Source organism: Dama dama, chromosome 20 (assembly GCF_033118175.1).
Source record: "Dama dama isolate Ldn47 chromosome 20, ASM3311817v1, whole genome shotgun sequence".
Lineage (NCBI taxonomy): Eukaryota > Metazoa > Chordata > Mammalia > Artiodactyla > Cervidae > Dama > Dama dama.
Genome location: NC_083700.1, coordinates 56179837 through 56205876, shown reverse-complemented (window position 1 = coordinate 56205876; position 26040 = coordinate 56179837). Strand labels below are relative to the sequence as shown.

Genomic DNA, 26040 nt, shown 5'->3' with positions numbered 1-26040 from the left:
ATGAATAAAGGAATTAGAGTAGGAGTGGCAGTGAATTAGGGTTTTGATAATTCACTGCCACTCCTGCTCTAGTTCCTTTATTCATCTTTGCTTTTTTTTTAAACATGGCTTTTTCATCTGTTATTTCCTGGTGCTTTGCATTTCGGTTCCTCAGCTTTTCACAGACCACTTTTCTATAAACAGATCCCAGGATTGTAAAATACCTAAAACTATTTGATGATGATAACAATTAAGACAATGAATGACCACCATGATGAGGATTATGACTAACTACATAATCTAAAAGAATTCCTCAATTCAATGAGTATTTAACACCTTAGCTGTCTTAGAAAGTACAATAAAGGTCCAGTATAATCCCCGTTACTACTTAACAATTAAAGAATTCTTTAGAATAAGGAAGTTCATCAAGATATTTTGCAATACTTTTATGCAAATTTGGGGCTACAGACAAATCTCTTTAGTTATACAGATACATAAATACTCTCCTTACATTCCAATAGGTTTATTGTAACATGCGCAAAAATGGTGCTCTGTCTGACTGTCATTCTGTTCCTAACTTTGCATCTCCTGCCTGGAATGAAAAGTTCAATGGTAAATTTGATTAACAATGGATATGATGGCATTGTCATTGCAATTAACCCTAGTGTGCCAGAAGATGAAAAACTCATTCAAAACATAAAGGTAAGAGAAAAGCTTATTATCAACTTATTTCTATTTTGTTAAGTATTTCAACTCATGTTGCCTAGGCAGATAAACACATTCACATAGTTATAACTTTCCAAAATTCCTTTGATAATATCCATCATTTATTTAGCATGTATCTAAACTGTCAAGGTTAATATCTGCTTAGTTTAAGTATTATGTATCATATATTAATAGCTTTAGTCAGTTCCTTAACGAATTATTAAAAGGCCAAACTACTAATATTTTCAACTTATTAAGCTAAAAAAAAGATCTTCAAACAACTAGAGACTAATTTTGAAACTTTATGAAGTTACTTTTATAATGTCTAAAAAACTAACCTTATTTAAAGCCCTTGAGGTTCATTATCTTATACATTTTTTTCAATTTTTTCAGTTTTCATATTTGTTTAGCTCTGAAAATTTTGAAATTCTTAGGTATCTGATCATAAAGAAAATATTATATGTTTGAAGTTGACTTATTTCCTAATTTGCTTTGGGTTACTCAGTACAACATTCTATATATAGTACTCTTAATATATACTATTTTCTTTGTATCTCAATATCCCTATAAGGTGGTCAACAATGCATGCATGCACGCATGCTCACTCATTTCAGTCGTGTCTGACTTTTTGTGACCCCATGGACTGTAGCCCACCAGGCTCTTCTGTCCACAGGATTCTCCAGGCAAGAACACTGGAGTGGGTTGCCATGACCTCCTCCAGGGGATCTTCCCAACCCAGGGATCAAACCCACGTCCCTTATGCCTCCTGCACTGGCACACAGCTTATCACCAGCACTACCTGCAAAGCCCACACAATATAGATTATTAATTACCATTGTTGTATAAATTGAGAGAAGTTAAGTGATTTGTACAGTCATACATTAATTAGCGAAACTAGAACTTGAAGCCAATGACTTAGGTATTCTTAGAAAATTACTGCTTGGTAAAACTTTGCTTTTTATGAACACATGCCATAACTAACTCAAAATAAATCTAGCAAATGGTTTTTACAATTAACAACAGCATAAAATCAACCAAACTTTAAACTCCCAACCCAGTTTTAAGCACCTCTGTCCAATTCAAGAAACAACTTGCTAACAGACTCCCAGTCTTAATTACCTTTATATCTCACCTAGCACCCTCACTCCCTGCTCCAACTCATGTTGAATGCAGACCTGGACAGGTAAAAATTAAAGAAATGATTTCTAGGTATATAAAAATGAGAATTTACAGACTAGATAGATATAGTAAAATGTAACCTACTTTTCAGTTAGTGTTTGCCAAAATATTTGGGGAGATGGGCTTAGATCAGCTTCTTCTTGCTTGCATGTACACATTCACATTCACTTCATTGTGAAACTGCTACTACAAGGTACTTTTAATTTTGTCAGGAAATGGTAACTGAAGCTTCTACTTACCTGTTTCATGCCACCAAACGAAGAGTTTATTTCAGGAATGTAAGCATTTTAATTCCAATGACGTGGAAGTCAAAATCTGAGTACTTAATGCCAAAACAAGAATCATATGACCAGGTAAGGTATTTTATCTAGCTTCTAAATTGTTTCTTCTTGCTGTGATTTTTAGAAATTAATGCTCATAATTTTGAGTAATTAGTAATGACTACTTTACTATTTAATTTAGTAATATAAATGTTCTAAATTTAGATGAAAAATTCCTTGTTTCTATTGCTCATGAGTTCTGTTTTGGTTTGTTTATTCTGCCTTTTAGGCAGAAGTCATAGTTGCTAATCCTTACCTAAAACATGGAGATGATCCCTATACACTTCAATATGGAAGATGTGGAGAAAAAGGACAATATATACATTTTACTCCAGACTTCTTGCTGAATAATAATTTGCCTATCTATGGGTCCCGAGGTAAGGATATCTATTTCATAATTCTGTTTTGATTTCCACTGGAAACAAATATAACACTGTGATTAATGATATTTTTTAAATTTTTAAAGGAAAAAATAAGTATTAATTAATATTTTTGTTTGGAAAGTTACTAGTTATGTTCAACCTAACTATATTTCTTTTTGTATGTGTGTTTAATAATAAAGTTAGCCATTTACTGATACTAACCGATTTAACTTCTTTGGTCTAATGAAAGTTGTCAATTTCTAGATTTCCTTGACTCAGTTAGATTGATGATGTGGGGAAGGGAGACTTAAAATATAAGGAAACTATATTTATATACAAGTTTCCCTCAATATCCAAAGGAAGTGTTTCTATGAAATTTTCATAAGTCAGAATGATATACAAGAAGCAATTACCTAAGGACACATCTTGTTAACAGATACACAAAATATGTTGAGATAAATCACAGATGCTCACAGACACATTTCAAATCTATGAGGCTTGATGCCAAGCACAGTTGCTAGGGAAAGAGCTTGGTGGTGCCACTTTTCCTGCTCTGGGTGTGTGCTGACTGTAAAACAGTTGACTGCAAAACAAATGCCTAACGCTAACTTTGCTTTTCGCCTTTTCTCATAAAAGCAAAAGTTCTCTTCAAATTTCTTTCTGTTAGTGAAAACAGGTACTAAGGTGGGTCTTTCATAAAAGTGAAGTGGTGTATAACGAATTTTCAAAAAGCAGGGATACCTCTGTTGTAAACATAAATTTAAAAGCGGCAATATTCTCTCATAGGCAGAGCATTTGTCCATGAGTGGGCCCATCTCCGATGGGGAGTATTTGATGAGTATAATGGGGACCAGCCATTCTACATCTCCAGAAGGAACACTATTGAAGCAACAAGGTATCATTCTATTGAATAAATCTGTTTTCAAAAGTTTTCACTTATGAATTTTTAATTTTCTATACTAGGCAAACAAAGACTATCTCTGTGATCGAGTGCTCACACAGTTAATTGCAATATTCAACCTTCCTCATTATATATCTAACAATTTCTGAGTATTACATTTTGGAAGCACGATCAATCAAAATTTGGGAATAATTTCAATATTCATGGGGTTGTATTAAAAATATGTTGTTGTCAGAGGAATGAGAAAGAAAAAAGCTGTAATCTAAACCTTAAGATATCTGAGAATTAGAGCTCAAGTTCCTACCCAATCTTTTATTCCATGTGGTTCAAAGCTTTTTAAGGTGAATCTGTTTCACTGAAATCAATTAAACTGTTAGAGCCTCATGTTAAGTATATTCTATTTTTCATTTACTCTTGAGCTTAAAGAAAAGTACTTTTCATAAAAATAAGTGAGAAATTTGATTTTTTTAAAGAATAGGTAGAATTAGACAGTTTTTATTTATGAATAGATGAGATATTTAAATTAAAACTATCAAACACATGGAATAGTTAATGAGTATTAAAGGACAACAGAAATCAGTGTAATTAAAAATGCTTTAGAATAATAAACATATTAGAGAAAAGAGGTGTGGTAGAAAAATGCCTTTGCTTTGTTCACCTTATGTCTACTAAGCTGCTAGGGTTTCACAGAGATTAGGGATTCAACCCAGGAAACATTACTCTCTCCTCTTCTCATGCAACAACCCCTCCCAGCGCCTCCTCCCCTATTCAGATAATGCTTGTCAATCCTTCAAGTCTCAGTTTAAATGCTTCCCCCCAAGTGTCTTTCCTCTCCCTCCGTTTGGGGTTAGATATCCTTGAGGCTGTTCCCAAAGCAACATGCATGGGCTTCTCTCACCTGCGTGTGTGTGTGTGTGTGTCTGTGTCTGTGTGTGTGCGTGCTCACTCATTCATGTCTCTTTGTGACCCCATGGACTGCAGTCCACCAGACTCCTCTGTCCATGGAATTTTCTAGGCAAGAATACTGGAGGGGGTTGCCATTTAATCCTTGAGGGTCCTTCTCTCACAGTGGGCAATAACTTTCTGTATCATTTTATTTTCTCCACTAGACTTCAAGATCCTTGAGGACTGATTTTAATCTCCTAGCGTTTTACATGGCATAAAGTAAAAACTAAACAAAGAATGTATCACATAACTACTTTTTAAAAGTTAATGAAAAATAAATCAGTTTCCTTATCAGTCGTAAAGATATATAGTAAAAACAAGTATCGAAAATAACAGTGAGTTCCTACTGTGAGCCAGGCACTTTGTCAGAGGCAGCGTAAGTTTAATTTTCAGGCTTACTCTAGAGCTAACCTTCTGGGAAGATATGACTAATCATTTCTTTTAATCCTTGAAATACAAATAAATGTATTTAAATGGATTAATGGAATGAAGTTTAATATTAACACAGAATGGGATAAATCCTACAGATAAACAAGAACTCTTTAGAATCTTTTACCCATACCCTACTCCACCTCATTCTCTGCAGGGATTTGACAATTCTCTTACTTACGAAGACCAAAAGGTTTGAACATACAAGCATTTCTATATAGGGTTTATTTTCATTTCTTCTTTCAGTCTAGCTCAATAAAATGTAAAATGTAAACACAAAAACCACACATGGTTTTTTAATGTATGATATATACATCTATGTATAAATGTATACATCTGTATAGCGATATGGGCTTCTCTGGTAGCTCAGCTGGTAAAGAATCTGCCTGCAATACATGAGACTCCGGTTCGATTCCTGCATCAGAAAGACCCCCTGGAGAATGGATAGGCTACCCACTCCAGTATTCCTGGGCTTACCTGGTGGCTCAAACGCGCCTGCAATGCGGGAGACCGGGTTCAATCCCTAGGTCGGGAAGACCCCTTGGAGGAAGGCATGGCAACCCACTCCAGTAGTCTTGCCTGGAGAATCTCATGGACAGAAGAGCCTGGCGGGTTACAGGCCACAGGGTCGCAAAGAGTCAGACACGACTGAACGACTAAGCACAGCACAGCACATACAGCACTATCAGTTCAGATCATCTGTGTCTGACTCTTCGCAGCCCCATGGACTGCAGCAAGCCAGGCTTCCCTGTCCTTCACCAACTCCCGGAGCTTACCCAAACTCCTGTCCATCAAGTCAGTGATGCCATCCAACCATCTCATCCTCTGTCGCCCCCTTCCCCACCTTCAATCTTGCCCAGCATCCGGGTCTTTTCAAATTAGTCAGTTCTTCGCATCAGGTAGCCAAAGTATAGGAGTTTCAGCTTCAGCATCAGTCCTTCCAATGAATATTCAGGATTGATTTCCTTTACGATTGACTGGTTCGATCTCCCTGAAGTCCAAGGGACTCTTAAAAGTCTTCTCCAACACCACAGTTTAAAAGCATCAACTCTTCAGCGCTCAGCTTTCTGTATAGTCCAACTCTCACATCCATACATGACTAATGGAAAAACCATAGCTTTGATTCAACGGACCTTTGTCAGCAAAGTAATATCTCTGCTTTTTAATATGCTCTTTAGGTTGGTCATAGCTTTTCTTCCAAGGAGTAAGCGTCTTTTAATTTCATGGCCGCAGTCGCCATCTGCAGTGATTTTGGAGCCCAAAGAAATAAAGTCTCTCACTGTTTCTATTGTTTCCCCTTCTACCTGCCATGAAGTGATGGGACCAGATGCCATGATCTTAGTTTTCTGAATGCTGAGTTTTAATTCAACTTTTTCACTCTCCTCTTTCACATTCATCAAGAGGCTCTTTATATATATACATATATATATATACACACACACATGTGCAAGTATATATGTATATGTGTACCATGAGTAGGAAATCTAAGAGGGTTTTAAGCATAATGTTGACTCTCCCCTCTCCACTGGGAAGCAACTCCTCTGTATCTTTTAACTCAATTAATTTTCACAACATCCCTGTGAGGAATTATCATCTTTAGCTCAAAGTCACAAGGAGCTAATAGATATGTTGATCACTTTAATGAACAGTGAATATTAATACATATGAATTAACATCATGGTTCTTGTTGAAGCTGATGGTGAATAGGGGTAGGACACTGTGCTTACTTTTGTCAAAATGGAATTTGGTACATGGTCCATAGCAATTATCACTGAGGGAATGATTTTAGGATGTTAATATCTATTCATAATCTCTCTGGCCTTCATATATAAATGTAATCTAATTCTTTCACCATAGATGTTCGACTCATATTACTGGTACTAATGTGATTTTCAAGAAATGCCAGGGAGGCAGCTGTGTAACAAGGCCGTGCAGACGTGACTCACAGACAGGGCTGTATGAAGCAAAATGTACATTCATCCCAGAAAAATCCCAGACTTCAAAGGAGTCCATCATGTTTATGCAAAGTCTCCATTCTGTAAGTACCTTCTTTTTCTGGTCCCACAAAGGAAGCCTTTGGGAAAAATTAATTAGGGAAGCTGAACTTTCTACTGTGAAATTATATATACCAATAGGAGTAAGGAAAATTAACTAAGACAGTTAACTAACAGTCATTTTATCCAGTCCTGTGTCACCAGTCCTGTCAGAATATATCTGGAAATTATCCCATATTTTATTACTAACCTGTCTTTTTTTCTTCAGAAAAAATTCTGCTATCACAGAATTTCTTATAGCATCCCTTCACTCATTTGGCTTCTGTAGTGTCTAGAACTACAACCTTACTTTAATTATTTCTTCTAAGTGTTATTCATACTACTTTTCCAAAGTAAATCATTCTGTAGCTTCGGAAAGTACTGCTTTCCATTACCTTCACACTAAAGCACACTAAGCTTGGCAAAATGACATTGAGAAAACATAAATGGCTCTGTCTCTACAGAACAACAAAAAGCTGCTTAATCTGAAATTTAATTCTCTAGTTTTTTAAATGGGAATTTAAAAATACTTTACAGCATTACTGTTGTTAGTTTTATAAGAGCTAATATAAATAAAGTATGACCACAGTGCTTAGCACAAGGTGAGTACAAAGTTAACTTAAAATTTTTAATTTTTTTAAATTATAAAATATTTGGATAATAGGAAATTGTCTCTTTCCCTGGATAAATTCAGCTTCATTAATGTAAGCATATTATAGTTTTTCAGTGAAAGTTTCCAAACATTAAAAATAGGCTTTTAAATATGAAACATATGAAAGTTATCAAAAACAGCAAATCAAAATAAAGAATACTATCTCTAGATAGTAAACTAACAATTATAAGAAGCAAATTTTCATATACCAAATTACTAGTAACACAGACTTTATGGATAGAGGTTTGTAAAAGTCTATTATTTCCAATAAGCTTTAAAATTGCTTTGAAGTCTAGGGCATTAATAATGAAAGACTTAAGTAAAAATATAGACTTGATAATTTCTTCTAAAACTCCTAAATTAATCTAGTGAGATTTTTAAGTAAAAATTGTTTTCCAGCCTAATAAAGCTCCCTCCTCGGAATATTTGAAGCATGAGTCTAGAAATCTCACTTTAACCTGCAGCAAGTAGATCCACAAAGGTAGCCAAGAATTCAGCATCCAAATAGATATTAGATCATGTGACACAGGAAGATAATTGGAATATATACTGTCTGTACCAAACTATAAATTCCAAGAGCATTTGCCTATTAAGAGATAACTGATGCTGCCTATCAGAAAATAAATAATAATGAAGAAGGAAAATCATGTAGCTGAAATATGGAGGGCAACATATAAAATATAGCTTAGAGATAAATACTGTACTTTATAATATCTTGTGCATAACACTAGCTTCTAATTATTATAACATAGACTAAATACATACCTTCTAATTATTGTCACATAGACTAAATACATTGTATGACTGTACCCAAGGCATAAGCTCAGACCCAGGAGGAATATGCTCTGAAATAATGAATATTCAAGTCCATGATTTTCTTCCTTTAATTTCATTACTTCCACTTCATGTCCAGCACTGTATTAGGAGCAGAAAAAATGTACAAATAATTAAAAATAATTGTTTTTGAGGAACTCAATTTAGTGAGGCTGGTAGATATAAGAAAAATAAATAAGAATACAAAGTAGGAAGAAATAGAAACCAAGTATTGTGGGAGTACAGAAAACGTCTCCAACTAGAGGTCAGAAAATGGTTTCTAAAAGAAATGAGCTTTGAGTTGGGATTTGAAAAAAAAAATTAGTATGAACTTGCTAAAGCGGGAAAAGGAAGTGTATTCTAGGCAAAGAAACAGGTTTACAAAAACAAAGATGGAAAAATACACAGATGCCACACATGACTGCATAAGCTGAGCACTGCCCAAATTATCGGCAGCATGGTCACTAAAATTTTAACATTTATTAGAACAATTTTCAAGTTATTGTTGTTGTTCAGTCACTAAGACTTGCCCACCTCTTTGCAACCCCGTGAACTGCAGCACGCCAGGGTTCCCTGTCCTTCACCACCTCCCAGATTTTGCTCAAACTCATGTTCATTGACTCAGTGATGCCATCCAACCATCTCATTTGTGGTTGCCCCCTTCTCCTGCTGCCTTCAATCTTTCCCTGCATCGGGGTCTTTTTCAATGAGTCAGTCCTTCGTATCAGGTGGCCAAAGTACTGGAGCTTCAGCATCAGCATCAGCATCAGTCCTTCCAATGAATATTCAGGGTTGGTTTCCTTTAGGATTGACCATTTTGATCTCCTTGCTGTCCAAGTGACTCTCAAGAGTGTTCTCCAACACCACAATTCAAAAGCATCAATTCTTTGGCACTCAGCCTTCTTTATGGTCCAAATCTCACATCCATATATGACTACTGGATAGAAATAAAAAGAACTTGAGAAAGGGGCACCTTTTTATAATTTGCACAAATTTCCTCTTCCCTTTTTCCATTTGGATTGGCGAGAACCTTATAAAAGTTTCTGGCATACTCTAAAGAACAGGAGAAAGTTCAGTGTTCTATAAGCAAAATATACACGGTAAGGAAGAAACATGGAATGAGACTGAAACACAAAATTGGAACCTACAAGCCTAATGTGTTTGGATTTTTATTTTATCAACATCAGCCTTGTAATGTAACCAGCTAATTCCTTCAGGAAAATTCTATTGGCTGTGAAAAACAAAAGGGAGTGAGATAGTGGAGGTAGGCAGACCAGTTGGAAGGACACGAAAACAGGCAGACAAGAGACCTGAAGGTCACGAATAAAGGCAGTGACAGTAATAAAAGGAGTCATGTTTCATATGTATTTCATAACATCAAGATGATTATAAATCACTGCTTTGACTGAAAACTATACTTTTCTTCCATACAAAATATCCCCTTCTGAGAAATATAAGTTAGAAACATAAGAGAAGGAAAAGAAACTCTTACAACTTGAATAAAAGTTATGCAGGTTTAATAATTTGGTTCTAAACCTGAACTTATAGCCAGAGATTTATATAAGGAAGGCATTTAAAAAAACAAAATGACACTTATAAAGCTGAGGCTTTACTGTAAGACGAATTCTCTCCTAATGTCACACTAGTTTATCCAGTGTTTTTCCAAGTTACTAAATTTTCAAAACTTGGAGAATTTTAATAGGTTCTATAGTAATGGAACATCATTTGGCAGAATTACTGGACACAACTCACCAGTTCAGTTCAGTTCAGTGGCTCAGTCGGGTCCAACTCTTTGCAACCCAATGCACTGCAGCACGCCAGGCTTCCCTGCCCATCACCAACTCCCGGAGGTTACTCAAACTCATGTCCATCAAGTCAGTGATGCCATCCAACCATCTCATCCTCTGTCATCTCCTTCTCCTCCCACCTTCAATCTTTCCCAGTAACAGGGTCTTTTCAAATGAGTCAGCTGTTTGCAACAGGCGGTCAAAGTATTGAAGTTTCTGCTTCAGCATCAGTCCTTCCAATGAATATTCAGGACTGATTTCCTTTAGGATGGATAGGTTGGATCTCCTTGCAGTCCAAGAGACTCTCAAGAGTCTTCTCCAACACCACAGTTCAAAAGCATCAATTCTTTCGTGCTCAGCTTTCTTAATAGTCCAACTGTCACATACATACATACTGGAAGAACCATAGCTTTGACTAGACAGATCTTTGTTGGTAAAGTAATGTCTCTGCTTTTTAATATGCTGTCTAGGTTGGTCACAACTTTTCTTCCAAGGAGTAAACATCTTTTAATTTCATGGCTGCAATCACCATCTGCAGTGATTTTGGAGCCCCCCAAAATAAAGTCAGTCACTGTTTCCATCTATTTCCCATGAGGTGATGGGACCAGATGCCATGATCTTAGTTTTCTGAATGTTAAGCTTTAAGCCAACTTTTTCACTCTCCTCTTTCACTTTCATCAAGAGGCTTTTTAGTTCCTCTTCACTTTCTGCCATAAAGGTGGTTTCATATGCATATCTGAGGTTATTGATATTTCTCCCGGCAATCTTGATTCCAGCTTGTGCAATTATGGTGACTGCAGTCATGAAATTGAAAGACGCTTACTCCTTGGAAGGAAAGTTACGACCAACCTAGACAGCATATTAAAAAGCAGAGACATTACTTTGCCAACAAATGTCCATCTGGTCAAGGCTATGGTTTTTCCAGTGGTCATGTATGGATGTGAGAGTTGGACTGTGAAGAAAGCTGAGCACCGAAAAATTGATGCTTTTGAACTATGGTGTTGGAGAAGACTCTTGAGAGTCCCTTGGACTGCAAGGAGATCCAACCAGTCCATCCTGAAGGAGATCAGTCCTGGGTGTTCATTGGAAGGACTGATGCTGAAACTGAAACTCCAATACTTTGGCCATCTCATGCGAAGGGTTGACTCATTGGAAAAGGCCCTGATGCTGGGAGGGATTGGGGGCAGGAGGAGAAGGGGATGACAGAGGATGAGATGGCTGGATGGCATCACCTACTCGATGGGCATGAGTCTGAGTAAATTCCGGGAGTTTGTGATGGACAGGGAGGCCTGGCATGCTGCGATTCATGGGGTCGCAAAGAATCGGTCACAGCTGAGCGACTGAACTGACTGACTGACTGACTGAAAATCTGTGAAGGATATATAACACAGCCAGCTGTATATTTGGAAAGGGAGATAATGCATCAGTTACTGTGTAATTGTCTTTTAATTGATTTTTTTCCAGGTGACTGAATTTTGTACAGAAAAAACACACAATACAGAAGCTCCAAACCTACAAAACAGAATGTGCAATGGCAAAAGCACATGGGATGTAATCATGAACTCTACTGACTTCCAAAATACATCTCCCATGACAGAAATGAATCCACCAACCCATCCTATATTTTCATTGCTCAAGTCCAAACAGCGAGTGGTTTGTTTGGTACTTGATAAATCTGGAAGCATGTCTTCAGTAAGATTTTTATTTTTTAGCTCTTTTAAATTAGATATTTAAGCTAATAGAAGTATAATTTAATCTTAGGTTTAGTTTTACTAAGCTAACTAAAATTTATTGTTCTAATAAATTTTAATTGATGATTTTGTATGGACAAGCACTAGAAGATAATATACCAAAATAAAAGTAATTATCATATTAAGGTTATTGGATTATGTATGACATTTATTCTTTTAACTTTTAGTTCTAACAAACAAGAAATAATATAAATGAACAAAAAGAAAAAATGAAAATCACTCATGATTCCACCACTGAGCATATTATAATTCTTTTTTTTCTGTTAATGCATTTGTATTTCCTCCTCAAAAATGTGATTATCTTACATAATATTTCATATTCACTTTGGGAGACATTAACTAGCTCCCCATGGTGGAAGACTATTTTAATTACAATAATTCTGATTGTTCTATTTTTGCTGTTTGCTCCCTGGATCTGTAACTGTGTAATTGGATTTGTTTCTAGTTGCATGAAGGCTTTCAAGTTACAAATGGTTGTCCAAGCTCCTATGAGTGCCACAGCCTCCTCCAACAACTATTACTTGGGGCCCCTGGATCAGCGACCCTCAATATAAGGGTTAGGAGAATGTGTTGCCTCAACAATTTAGGGACTATGCCCCTAAACAGCAGGAAGTAGTTATGGAATGAAAATGATGCCCCTTTCCCTTGGCAACATAATTCTCCTAAAAGAAAAGGGGGGAATGAGAGAGTCATTTCTTAGGCAGGTTGATAAGAAGTCTAGGGGTCCCCAAGGAGAGAGAGGTCTGGAATATACAAGGAGGAAGAAAGGACAAACTTTTTTATTTTTTTCCTCTACATTCGTTAGGATTATACAACAATAATGTATCCTGCCTGAGGACAGTCTTTGGATTAAAACTTCTGGCTAATTCTGTTATCTTAAAATGTAAATTATGGGAGTAGGTCTGGTGAGGTCTTTACAACCTCCAGACTTTCTTTGGATTCACTGGAGAGTATATAACTCCATTGCTAACACTAGCAATGTCTATGATGTCTATGTCAGAAGCTTTCTCTATCTCCTTTATACTTTAATAAAACTTTATTGCACAAAAAAACATAATATTTCATAATATGATTTTTTTACTATACCTTAAACACTCCCCAGGGGAAAAAATGATTCCATGAAACATATTTTAATGATTGTATCATATGCACAAACTATAATTTAGTCAAATAACCTCCCATTAATGGACATTTTGATGATTTTCAAATTATCAAAAACTACACTGCAACAAACATTTTTGTGTGCGCTTTAAATTATTTCCTTATTGTTAAAGAAGACAGTATACATTTTCAAGGCTTTCCCAAGTATGACATGACTGACTTTTAAAGCTTTTATTTAATATTTCTTTTCAATATAATGAAGTTAAATGTTAAAATACAGTAATCAATTATTACCATGCTCTCTGGCCATGAACTTTATTTTCACCAGTCTGTCAAGATTGGAGGAAATTAAAAAAAAAAAAAATGATTGGAGGAAATTGAGGGATTGTTCAGACATGCCACAATAATTGATTCAATGAATACTGGAATTATTTAATCCCTTTAGTTTAAATTATAAGAATTTGTTAGGGATATTAAAACAAACAGGGGCTTCCCTGGTGGCTCAGAGGTTAAAACATCTGCCCGCAATGTGGGAGACCCGAGTTCGATCCCTGGGTCAGGAAGATCCCCTGGAGAAGGAAATGGCAACCCATTCCACAATTCTTTCCTGGAGAATCCCATGGAGGGAGGAGCCTGGTAGGCTACAGTCCACAGAGTGGCAAAGGGTCAGACAGGACTGAGCGACTTCACTTTCACTTTCTTTTCTTACAGGAAGATCGCCTCTTTTGAATGAATCAAGCAGCAGAATTATACTTGATTCAAGTTATTGAAAAGGAATCCTTGGTTGGGATGGTCACATTTGACAGTGTTGCTGAAATCCGAAATAATTTAACAAAAATAACTGATGATAATGTTTACAAAAATATCACTGCAAATCTGCCTCAAAAAGCTAGTGGTGGAACTTCAATTTGTAGGGGGCTCAAAGCAGGATTTCAGGTAAAATAAAAATGCTTTTGTAAGTATCATTTGCATTTATTATTACTTTTAATATTGTCCAGCTCTCTTACAAGAGTTGGGAGCATAGAGGTCTCCCATTTAAATAATTTTTTTCAATAGTAAAAGATGTTTATCTGTTTTCACAATCAATAGCCAGACAAAAAATAAAAGATAATTACAATCACAGGCCATAATCAGGACATGATTAACCTAACAATATAAAATAATTACATACAGTTTGGGTGGTCAAGCAGAGTGATGTGGTAAGTGAAAGTACCTACCTGCACATGTTTTATCCGCCCAGCCAGTCTACGTCTTTTAGTTAGTGCATTTAATCCATTTACATTTAAGGTAATTATGGATATGTATGGTCCTATTACCATTTTCTTGATAGTTTTGGGTTTATTTTTTGTAGGTCTTTTTCTCGTCTTGTTTCCTGCCTACAGGTTCCTTTAGCATTTGTTGTAAAGCTGGTTTGGTGACACTGAATTCTCTCAACTTTTGCTTATCTGGAAAGCTTTTGATTTCTCCATCAAATCTGAATGAGAGTCTTGTTATGTAGAATATTCTTGGATATAGATTCTTCCCTTTCATCACTTTAAATATATCATGTCTTTCCCTTCTGGTTTGTAGAGTTACTGTTGAGAAATCAGCTGATAACCTGATGGGAGTTCTCTTGTATGTTATTTGTCATTTTTCCTTGTTGTTCTAAATATTTTATCTTTGTCTTTAATTTTTGTCAGTTTGATTACTACGTGTCTCAGTGTGTTGCTCCTTGGGTTTATCCTTCCTGGGACTCTCTATGCTTCCTGGACTTGGTTGACTATTTCCATTCCCATGTTAGGGAAGTTTCAGTTATTATCTCTTCAGATATTTCCTCAGGTCGTTCCTCTCTCTCTCCTACTTCTGGGACACCTAAAATGTGAGTGTTGGTGAGTTTAATGCTGTCCCAGGGGTCTCTTAAGCTATCTTCATTTTTTTTCATTCTTTTTTCTATATTCTGTTCTATGGGAGTGATTTCCACCTCACATATTAGTTCAAAAGTTTTTCTTAATGTTTTGATATGTGTCATACGACATTTTGACCAGACTATTGCTGAAGAGATTATATCAAATTACATTCAAACAAATAAAAACCTCTTAATTACTTATGTAATGAAATCATATAAGCTTTTACTTACAGAATCATAGCAATAATATCTGAAATTTCTAGAGCATTATTAGTGCCTATATAAAATGTTTTTCATTCATAATCTTACTTTATTGATACCATTAATTTTTAGTCAGGCACTATTATTATGCCTATTTTGCACATAAAGAAACTGAGGTACAGAGTAATTAAATATCTTTCTCAAGGTCATATAATCAGTAATTGGCAAAACCATGATCAAAACCTGGTCTTTCTTACTCCAAAGTTCAAAAAGGTAATCATTACACTGAACTCTTTATAGAACTTTATTATAAATATAAATTATATTCACATATACATATATTTTATATATACATATACTACAGAGAGACTAAACACTAGCTATTCAATTCAGCAAATGGAAGAGCTAGAATTTACTCTCAATTTCCTGAGTAAATTGTGTTACCCACTATTCTTGGTAAAAAATCAGGAAAATACCACCCACCCAAAATTACAGTATTTGATAAATTCATGAACTTCCTTCTTCATGACAGGTCAATGTTTTTTCCAGGAAATCCTAAGATTCTTTAATTATCAACTAAAATGTGTAAAAAGACACAAGTCACATCATTTAACTTTGCATACCTGCCTTCAGTCATGGTTTTACAAATGTTGTTTAGTCTGCAAATTACCAAAACTGCCTGGGTCATTGGACTCCACCCCAAGTATCTCCTGAGATAATAATAGTTAGCATTCACTGAATATTTACTGTATGTTAGTGTTCTAAGTGTTATATTCTTTCTGTCTTGGATAGCTTGAGTATATGTGAAAGCATTATTAACATTCTGCCTTTGGAAACCTACAAGACCATTGTACATTACACTCATTTCCAAGCTAGCTCAACCTGGAATGACAACATGAAGTTTTCTTTTGCCTACTCTGATGTATAGGCCTAAAGACTTTTCCAAGATTAAAGAAGAGGTTTATTCTTAGTTTGTATGTATTTAGATAAGATATTCTCTAATTATTCATAATAGTCTGGTTTTTCAACATTAGGCAATTATCCAGAGTCACCAGAGCACTTCTGGTTCTGAAATCATACTGCTAACTGATGGGGAAGATAAAGAAATACACTTATGCATTGAGGAGGTAAAACAAAGTGGTGTGATCATTCACACCATTGCTCTGGGACCTTCTGCTGCCAAAGAACTGGAGACACTGTCAGATATGACAGGTAAACCTTTGGAATAGAGTTTGAATAGAAAATACCGTTTCAGTTTCTCTCATTCCAGGGATTCTTTCCCCTTAAACTATAAACTGCTCAAAATTTTCCTGTCCTAAAAAATTCATCTTTGTCCTTTCCTTCTCTTCATCCTTCAAATTAATCTTTCCTCACCCCATTTCACTTCTCTCTGTTTCTACCTATAATAGCTTCTTCTAACATTAGTCAACATTGTGTTGTCTTCATTCATTTCTCATCACTTTTTACCATCAAATGAACCTTTGTTCTCATGGTTACTGGACTTACTCAACTGCACTTCCAAAATTCTTACTCAATATCTTACCTGCTCAATATTACAGTAGAGATTCAGCTAGCACTATTTTATTGAGGAAGAAATGTAAAATCTAGATTATACAAATTATTTGCCCAAAGCAATATAGTAAGACAGGGCTTCCCTGGTAGCTCAGCTGGTAAAAAATCTGCCTGCAATGCAGGAGACTTGGGTTCGATTCCTGGATCAGGAAGATCCCCTGGAAAAGGGATAGGCTACCCACTCCACTATTCTTGGGCTTCCCTGGTGGTTCAGATGGTTAAGAATCCACTTACAATGCGGCAGACCCAGATTCAATCCCTGGGTTGGGAAGATCCAGGGAGGAGGAGCTGGCAATCCACTCCAGTATTCTTGCCCAGAGAATCCCCAAGGACAGACAGCCTGGTGGGCTACAGTCCGCGGGTCTCAAAGAGTTGGACACAACTAGCAACTAAGCACAGCACAGCATAGTTAGAGAACGGAATACCAAATCTTGTTCTCTGCAATCCTGACACCTAAGTTATCTCCCTCTTCATTAACTCTGGCTTCATTTAGTATCTGCATTTAATCAATTTTAGGGCTTCCCTGGTGGCTCAGAGGTTAAAGTGTCTGCCTGCAATGCGGGAGACCTGGGTTCGATCCCTGGGTCAGGAAGATCCCCTGGAGAAGGAAATGGAAACCCACTCCAGTATTCTTGCCTGGAGAATTTCATGGACGGAGGGGCCTGGTGGGCTACAGTCCACAGGGTCGTAGAGTTGGACACGACTGAGCGACTTCACTTTCACTTTACTTTCACTTTCTTTAATCAATTTTACTTTATTATACACTGTCATTCTCTAATCGTTTTGGTATATCTTAATATAACTAGAAAATAAGCAGCTAGTTTAATATTGTCTTTAATTTTTATAACATTATTTGGTGATTAAATAAGCTTTACTAACGTGGCAAGCACTTAAATCTAATGATTGATTTTAAAATAATATTATTTGGCCAGTTTTCTTCTTTATTCTAAGATATTTTGAGCAAGGTTTACTTATTGTAGCATTACATCTAGGATACTGATATACTACAAGTTCCTAAGGTCTGGAAAATTCATCTTTTTAAGTTTAAAAAGAAATTTTTTAATGTATTTTATAGTATATTGATAAGAGTATAATATCAAATATGACTTTTCCACTTAAAATTAGAATCCTATGGAATATGACTCAGCCATAAAAGAGAACTAAATACTGCTGTTTGCAGCAACATGGATGGACCTAGATATTGTCAAACTGAGTGAAGTAAGTCAGACAGAGAAAGACAGATCTATGATATCACTTATATGTGGAATCTCTAAAAAATGGTACAAATGAACTTATTTACAAAACAGAAACAGAGTCACAGACGTAGAAAACAAATTTATGGTTACCAGGGGCAAAAGGAGCTGGGGAAAGATAAATTGGGAGATTAGGATTGACATATAAACACTACTGTATATAAAATAGATAACTAATAAAGACCTATTGTATAGCACAGAGAACTCTACTCAATATTCTGTAATGTCCTATACAGCAAAAGAATCTAAAAAAAGAATAGATAAATGTATAAATGATTCACTTTGCTACATACCTGAAACTAACATTTTGTTAATCAACCATGTTTCAGTAAAAATTTTTCAAATAAAATAAAAAATTAATATTATAAAAGAAATAAAATTCCATTTTAGGAGGGAATCGGTTTTATGCCAATAAAGACATAAATGGCCTTACTAATGCGTTCAGTAGAATTTCATCTAGAAGTGGCAGTATCACTCAGCAGACTATTCAGGTCAGTACCTTAAAAAAATTATTTGCCTTTTCACACTTGTAACAAATTTTTATTATCCTAAATAGTAACTTCTTTCTCTAATAAATAACTCATCTGTCTGAAAATATTTCAGGCTCCAGAAGAAAAACATCCTACTGAATTTGCTTTTTGTGATACTTATAGTCACTTTTTCTTTGGATTCTTCTATTTTTAATCAATATAAACATTCAGCCTAAGTCTTGGTTATTTTAACTGAAATCTTAAAAGTATATTTAGAATTTCTCTGAACTGACTAAACTTTGAAATCTTAACTGTAATAACAAATCAGTCTCATGTGTTTGTTGTTTATATTTACATTAACAGTTGGAAAGCAAAGCCTTGGCAATTACAGGAAAGAAATGGGTAAATTGTACGGTGCCCGTAGACAGTACAATTGGAAATGACACTTTCTTTGTTGTCACATGGACAATACAAAAGCCAGAAATTCTTCTCCAGGATCCAAAAGGAAAGAAATATAAAACCTCAGATTTCAAAGAAGATAAGCTAAATATTCATTCTGCTTGTCTTCGAATACCTGGTATTGCAGAGGTAAAAATATTTTTTTATTTTCTCCATGCTTTATCAACCAAATTTAAGGAAAAAATGAAGACAACATCTCATATAGGAGTAGGAATATATTACAAAAGCTCTAAAATAGATGTTTTTTTAAATTTTCAGACAGGTACTTGGACTTACAGCCTTCTAAATAATCATGCCAGCTCTCAAATGCTAACAGTGATAGTGACCACTCGAGCAAGAAGTCCTACTACACCCCCAGTAACTGCAACTGCTCACATGAGTCAAAATGCAGCACATTACCCTAGCCCAGTGATTGTTTATGCACAAGTCAGTCAAGGGTTTTTGCCTGTACTGGGAATCAATGTAACTGCCATTATAGAAACTGAAGATGGACAACAAGTAACATTGGAGCTCTGGGACAATGGTGCAGGTAATAACAATCTGCATCAACTTCCACTGAACTTAAAATTCTACTCCAGTCACATGTCTTAGAAGTCAGGATTTCCTATATATCCAAAGAAACATACTTTAAGTGAATTAAATTTAATTATAATGCTTTTAAAACTTTTTAACCTTTCACTTAGTTATCTTGTCTAGGCATGAACATAAGCATATTTATCTTCTTTAAATTTTATGAATAATTTTACTTTTCCCATATAACAGAGTACAATTTTTCTCTATTTTCATTAGTATCAGTGTTTTACATTTGCTTTCTCTAGTTTAGTTACATTTTCCTATTTCAATAGGGTTCTCTTATGAAATAATAATAACTAACATTAATTGAATGTTTACCATGAACTAGACTTTTCCAAAGTCAAGGGTTGGCAAGTGGCCAAACCAGACTTTGAACCCAAGTGGCCTGATTCTTGGATTCATGTACTTAAAAAATTGCGCTATACTATCCTCCAAAATAGCTTCCATCACTAGGGCTCATAAACAGTTGATGTGGTCATTTTTACTTTGTGGTATATCTAATATTACATTTCAATATCAAGGTGCTGATACTGTCAAGAATGATGGCATCTATTCAAGATATTTTACAGATTACCGTGGAAATGGTAGATACAGTTTAAAAGTACATGCCCAGGCAAGAAACAACATGGCTAGGCTAAGTTTAAGACAACCACAGAACAAGGCCCTGTATATACCAGGCTATATTGAAAATGGTAAGTGGCATTAAAATAGAAATATGTCATTTATCTAGGCAAATTATATGTGACAAGCATTCAAATTAAAAGGTACCATGGAAAAAAGAAAAAAAAAAAAAAAGGTACCATGCAGGCGGCACTAGTGGTAAAGAATCCATCTGCCAATGCAGGAGATGTAAGAGACATGAGTTCCATCCTAGGGTTGGGAAGATCTCCTGGAGGAGGAAATGGCAACCCACTCCAGTTTTCTTGCCTGAAGAATCGCCCTGGACAGAGACGCCTGGCTGGCTACAGTCCACAAGGTTGCAAAGAGTTGGACATGACTGAAGGAAGTTAGCATGGAAAACCTAAGTATAGAGTTATATAATCAACTTTATGTTTCAAAACCATATTTATGATGAGGGACCTAGTTTTGTTTACATCTCCCTCAGTTCACTTCAATTACACTGAAAAAAATTTACTGTGGCAAGCATTTTGCTATATACTGGAGCTACAGAGATAAAAAAGGGGCCATTCTTGTCCTCAAAGAATTTACAGTCAAGAATAAAGACAGATAGGGTAAACAATAGTACTAATATTTCATAATGTCTCCTCATCAATTTTAAAATAACACCAATAAAATAAGCTTTTTTTCACTAAAAGTTATTACTTTTTCAATAGCTGCTACTATCACTCAATATTAACCCCTCTACAGCTGCAAATGAGATAACAAGAATAGATACGGCAATATGAAAAGTTACAAAATTGCTTTTTTGGTAGGTAAAATTATACTGAACCCACCCAGACCTGAAGTCAAAGATGACCTGGCAAAAACGGAAATAGAAGACTTTAACAGACTAACCTCTGGAGGATCATTTACTGTATCAGGAGCTCCTCCTCCTGGCAATTACCCTTCTGTGCTCCCACCCAATAAAATTATAGACCTTGAAGCAAAATTTAAAGAATATCATATTCAACTCTCATGGACAGCCCCTGGCAATGTCCTAGATAAAGGAAAAGGTAAGTGTGATATTATATTTTTAAATATTATATACTACAAGAAATCCCACAGGCTTTCATTTGCTCAAAATTTTCTAATGTCCTATTTATAAATAACATATATAGATTGTCTACTATCAGTCACCTGTTTTCATATGTGAAAACTTAAGCCCCAAGAGATAGTGGATTGGCCCAAATTACTTCTATATTTAATAAAAATTAGAAGTCTAACTCACTCTCATCAGATTCTGTTGTACCAAACTGCCTCTCACAAAATGAACTCTTAGAAATTCTTTGAGAAGACTGATTTCCTAACAGAGAAAATTTTTTCTATGTATTTCTGTACTTGCACAATTTCATTCATTCATTGACCTTTTATTGATGTTTCAAAAACTATTAGGTTCTTTAGAAATAAATCCTACTCTCAACAGTTAAGTAGAGAAGATAGTTCCTGAAAATAAAAGATAATTTTATAGAATATAATGAGATACACCATTGGATGGTCACTTCTATTAACAGTTGAAGGTTAAGATCACAAGGTATATCTTAAAGAACTTTTCAGGGAAGACTATCCCTGACCTAAGTCTTGAAGAATAAAAGAAGTTAACAAATTTAAGTGAAGATGTCCCAAAGAGAGGATCACAAGCAGAGATTTGGCTATGGAGTTTGAATTAAATTTCAAGGCCAAAATATCTCATTCATTCAAAGTTCCTCATAATAAACTGCCCTCATTCCAAAAAGCTTATATCACTTTTAGCTTTGCTTTAAATTTAACTAAATTAAATTAGTATTTATTGAATGACTATCATATTCCAGAATTGTGCTAGACTAGAAGATTCTTATGGGGTAAAGCCAATCTTGTTATTTTCCCTTTAAAGTGGTAAAATGAAAGTAATATGCATATCAACAGACACAATAACTCAGAGGTTGTCAGTGCTTAAAAGTTATTTTCAACGCTCCTTCACTTGGATTATAATACACCCCTCACTATATGCTCTCAAAAGAAATGATGCTTCTTAATCTTTCATTTCCTATGTAGTTATATTTATTTTTGTTATTATTACACAATGAAAAAAATCATTCTGAAGCCAAAGGAAACATAAAATACCTACAAAGAGCTCTTTGTACTTCAGTACTGAGACTCTTATCATGACAGCTTCTGAATTACATTATGACCCTTAAAACTATGGTGAAAATATATATATATACTTTCACTGAAAAAGCCATAAATGAAATTATCTGACTATATGTTTAGTTCTAACTTGAATTCAGTTAAGATTAAGCCTTTAGATTAAGGCTGGATTCATAATAAATGTCCCTTATGCTGCTTACAGGAACTAAAAGAAGGAAGAAAGTATTTCAAAGAACGTTAGTGTGTTTAACCTCAAATTCCTACAATAGGTGGGATCTGATCTCCCTCTTTTCTTGTAACTAATAGGAAGATATTGTAGCTCTATCAAATTTTACCCTTAGACATTACAAAATGAGGTAGTAGCAGTATCTCAAAACATAAACAAATAGCCTATATAATTTTGAATGAAAAACTTAAATTTACTGGGACCCAATTTCCATATCTGTCATATATGCAAATCAGACTAGATGGCCTAGAATTACTAAAACAAGTAGATATAATTCTAATATTTTATGATCCTCTAATTTTGTCATTTTGGGCATCAACTGAATAAACATTTTTGGCCAAAAAGTAATATTTTTATTAAAGTACAATTGATCTACAACACTATTTTAGTTCTCAATACATAATATAGTGATTTGATGTATCTACACAGTACAAAATGATCACCACTTTAAATCTGGTTACCATCTGTCACCATACAAAGTTACCATAGTATTATTGACGACTTTCTCCATTTCATCACCATGACTCATTTATTTTGTAACTGGAAGTTTGTACCTCTTAATCTCCCTTACAGACTTCACTCACTCCCCCCACTCCCCTCCCATTTGGCAAATACTTCTTTGTCCTGCGTATTAATGAGTCTATTTCTATTTTGTTATATTTGTTCATTTGTTTTGTTTTTTAGATTCCACATATAAATGAAATCACATGGTATTTGTCTTTTCTATCTGTCTTAATTCACTTAGCATAATACCCTCTAGGTCCATCCATGTGGTCACGTAATACAAGATCTCATTCTTTTTATGGCTGATGAATATTCTGTTGTGTGTAAGTATGTATATATAGGACTTCTGTAGTAGTTCAGCTGGTAGAGAATTCACCTGTGATGCAGGAGACCCCAGTTCAATTTCTGGGTTGGGAAGATCCCCTGGAGAAAGGATAGGCCACCCACTCCAGTATTTTTTATATATAAATACATATATATATATATATATACATATATATACATTCACCTATCAATGGACACTTAGGTTGCTCCATATCTTGGCTATTGCAAATAATGCTGCAATGAACATAGAAGTGCATATATCTTTTTGAATTAGTGTTTTTGTTTTCTTGAGAAAAATACCCAGAATCAGAATTGCTGGATCATACAATCATTCTACTTTTAATGTTTTTAGTAACTTCTATACTGTTCTCCTGGAGAAGGCAATGGTACCCCACTCCAGTACTCTTGCCTGGAAAATCCCATGGACAGAGGAGCCTGGTGGGCTGCAGTCCATGTGGTCGCGAAGATCGCGAAGAGTCGGACACGACTGAGCGACTTCACTTTCACTTATCACTTTCATGCTCTGGAGAAGGAAATGGCAACCCACTCCAGTGTTCTTGCCTGGAGAATCCCAGGGACGGGGGAGCCTGGTGGGCTGCCGTCCATGGGGTCGCACAGAGTTGGACATGACTGAAGTGACTTAGCAGTAGCATACTGTTTTCCATAGTGGTGCAGCAATTTACATTCCCAGCAACAGTGCAAGAGGGTTCCCTTTTCTCTACATTTTGGCCAACACTTGTTTTTTGTTGTTTTTTTAATAATACATATTCTGACAGGTGCAAGGTAGTTTTGATTTGCATTTCCTGATGATTAGTGATGTTGGGCACTTTTCATGTGTCTTTGGGGGCCCAGAAGTAATTCACATTGAAAACATAAACTGAACCTTCATAAAATTGGAAAGCTCCTTCCCAAGCAGAAAGAGTTCATAGAAGAGAGTCATCAAGTGATGAAACACATAACCAAGACTTCAAGGAGAAATTGAACCACCTGTTGGGCCTTGAAGAATAAGTACAATTTGCATAGATAGGGAGAGGGAGGCACATTCCAGGGATTCACGTCAGGGAGAAAAGGAACCAAATAATAAGCTCAAAGTCAAGAAAGCAAAATTTCACAATGAAATATTTGAATTAAAGTAAGGGATGGATGGATAGTTAGATAGACCCACCAAAATTAAATGCAGAGAGGATGTGAAGAGTAGCGGAAAAGATCAGATCGATAAGATGCATTTATTAAAAGACTCAGATGTTAAGGCACAGGGCCTGAATTAAAAAGAAAACCTTAAATTTAAATTATTCACCACATACTTAAAACATCTTCAACACTTCATGAAATAAAGTCTTCACTTCAAAAAAAGACATTCGATGTTTTATTGTTCACGGCATTTCTTAATGTTAAAATATATTTCTTTATGGCTCTGATGGATTTCTAAAAGCATTTTGAAATGAAACGTTTGTATTATCTTTCTTTCCTTTCTTGATAAAGTAACAGTAATAATAACTAATATTTCAAACATTTATTAAGTCCCAGACATTGTGCTAAACACTTTTCATGCATTCTCACATATAATTTTCATCACTAGCATTCCATATATATTTGTTGGATGAAAGGAATAATTGATTCTTTTTATAGTTAAGAAAACTAAGAAATATTAAATAAATTTTTCTTTCTTATAGCTAGAAAGTAGTAGAACTAAGGTGCTAGTCAAAGTCTGCCTGGCTCTTAAACATGTTTAATTAGTACACATTCCAGACTCTTTGCCTCCCTTTGCTCTTTGTCCATATCCCTGTTCCTACTCTACTTATCTGCTCTCTTACTCATCCATCTTATAACTCCCTCTCTCAACTTAATGGAAAATAGCACAGACATAAGGTACTGAATGTCTTTACTATACTCAAACATTGTGTTCCTTGTTCTAAATCAAAAGTAGACTCGGTTCTTCATATTTCTATTTCTTAAAAAATTGAGATCCATTCTTAGTACTATACAATTTTAAATTAAATTCTTTGTGATTAGATAACTAGATAAAAAACTGTTCACATATTTGTTCTTAAAATAAAGAAGATGGAATAACCAGACAAAAAGCCAGTGTGCATTTCTGATGGACTCTTAAATGTAAAACAACGTGGTAGCAATAAGGCATGTAGTGATTCTAACATATGTGAAATATCTATTTGTTTTCCAGCCAACAGCTACATTATAAGAATAAGTAAGAGTTTCGTGGATCTCCAAGAAGATTTTGACAATGCTACTTTAGTGAGTACTTCTAGTCTAAAACCTAAGGAGGCCGGCTCAGTAGAAAATTTTGAATTTAAGCCAGAACCTTTTAGAATAGAAAATGGCACCAACTTCTATGTTGCAGTCCGAGCCATCAATGAAGCCAATCTCACCTCAGAGGTTTCTAACATTGCACAAGCAATCAAGTTTATTCCTATGCCAGAAGACAGTGTCCCTGCTCTGGGTACCAAGATTTCTGCAATCAGTTTGGCAATTTTTGGATTAGCTATGATTTTATCTATATTTTAAACTAGGGATTGCATCAGAACTGAGATTCAATGTTATACATAGTTGGCAAACATTTATTTAGGATTTTAATTTGCTATACACACTGTCTATTATAAAGCTATTTGAAATATATGTGAATGTATGAAAGTTGTAAATTTCCTAAATACTTGAGTTTATTAGTTATAATTAGTTTCACTTTAAAGCAAAATTAATATACCATTTCCTATCTCAGAAAAATCCATTTATTAACTAACCATAAAATAAAATGCATATTTTTACTTGCTGGCTGTTTTTTTTTTTTCTTTTTTCTTTTTTTGGCCATGCCATACA

General features: G+C 35.1%; 1 protein-coding gene across 1 annotated transcript; it reads left to right on the top strand.

The window, feature by feature from the left end:
- Positions 1-491: 491 nt before the first annotated feature.
- Positions 492-25959, top strand: LOC133041095 (calcium-activated chloride channel regulator 1-like). The gene is given in 14 exon segments (XM_061121473.1): positions 492-681; positions 2076-2216; positions 2413-2560; positions 3332-3440; positions 6678-6858; positions 11570-11797; positions 13669-13893; positions 16078-16255; positions 18259-18359; positions 18702-18926; positions 19056-19326; positions 19892-20062; positions 20804-21043; positions 25391-25959. Coding segments are annotated over 14 exon segments (2718 nt in total). The 5' UTR covers positions 492-522; the 3' UTR covers positions 25732-25959.
- Positions 25960-26040: the final 81 nt, after the last annotated feature.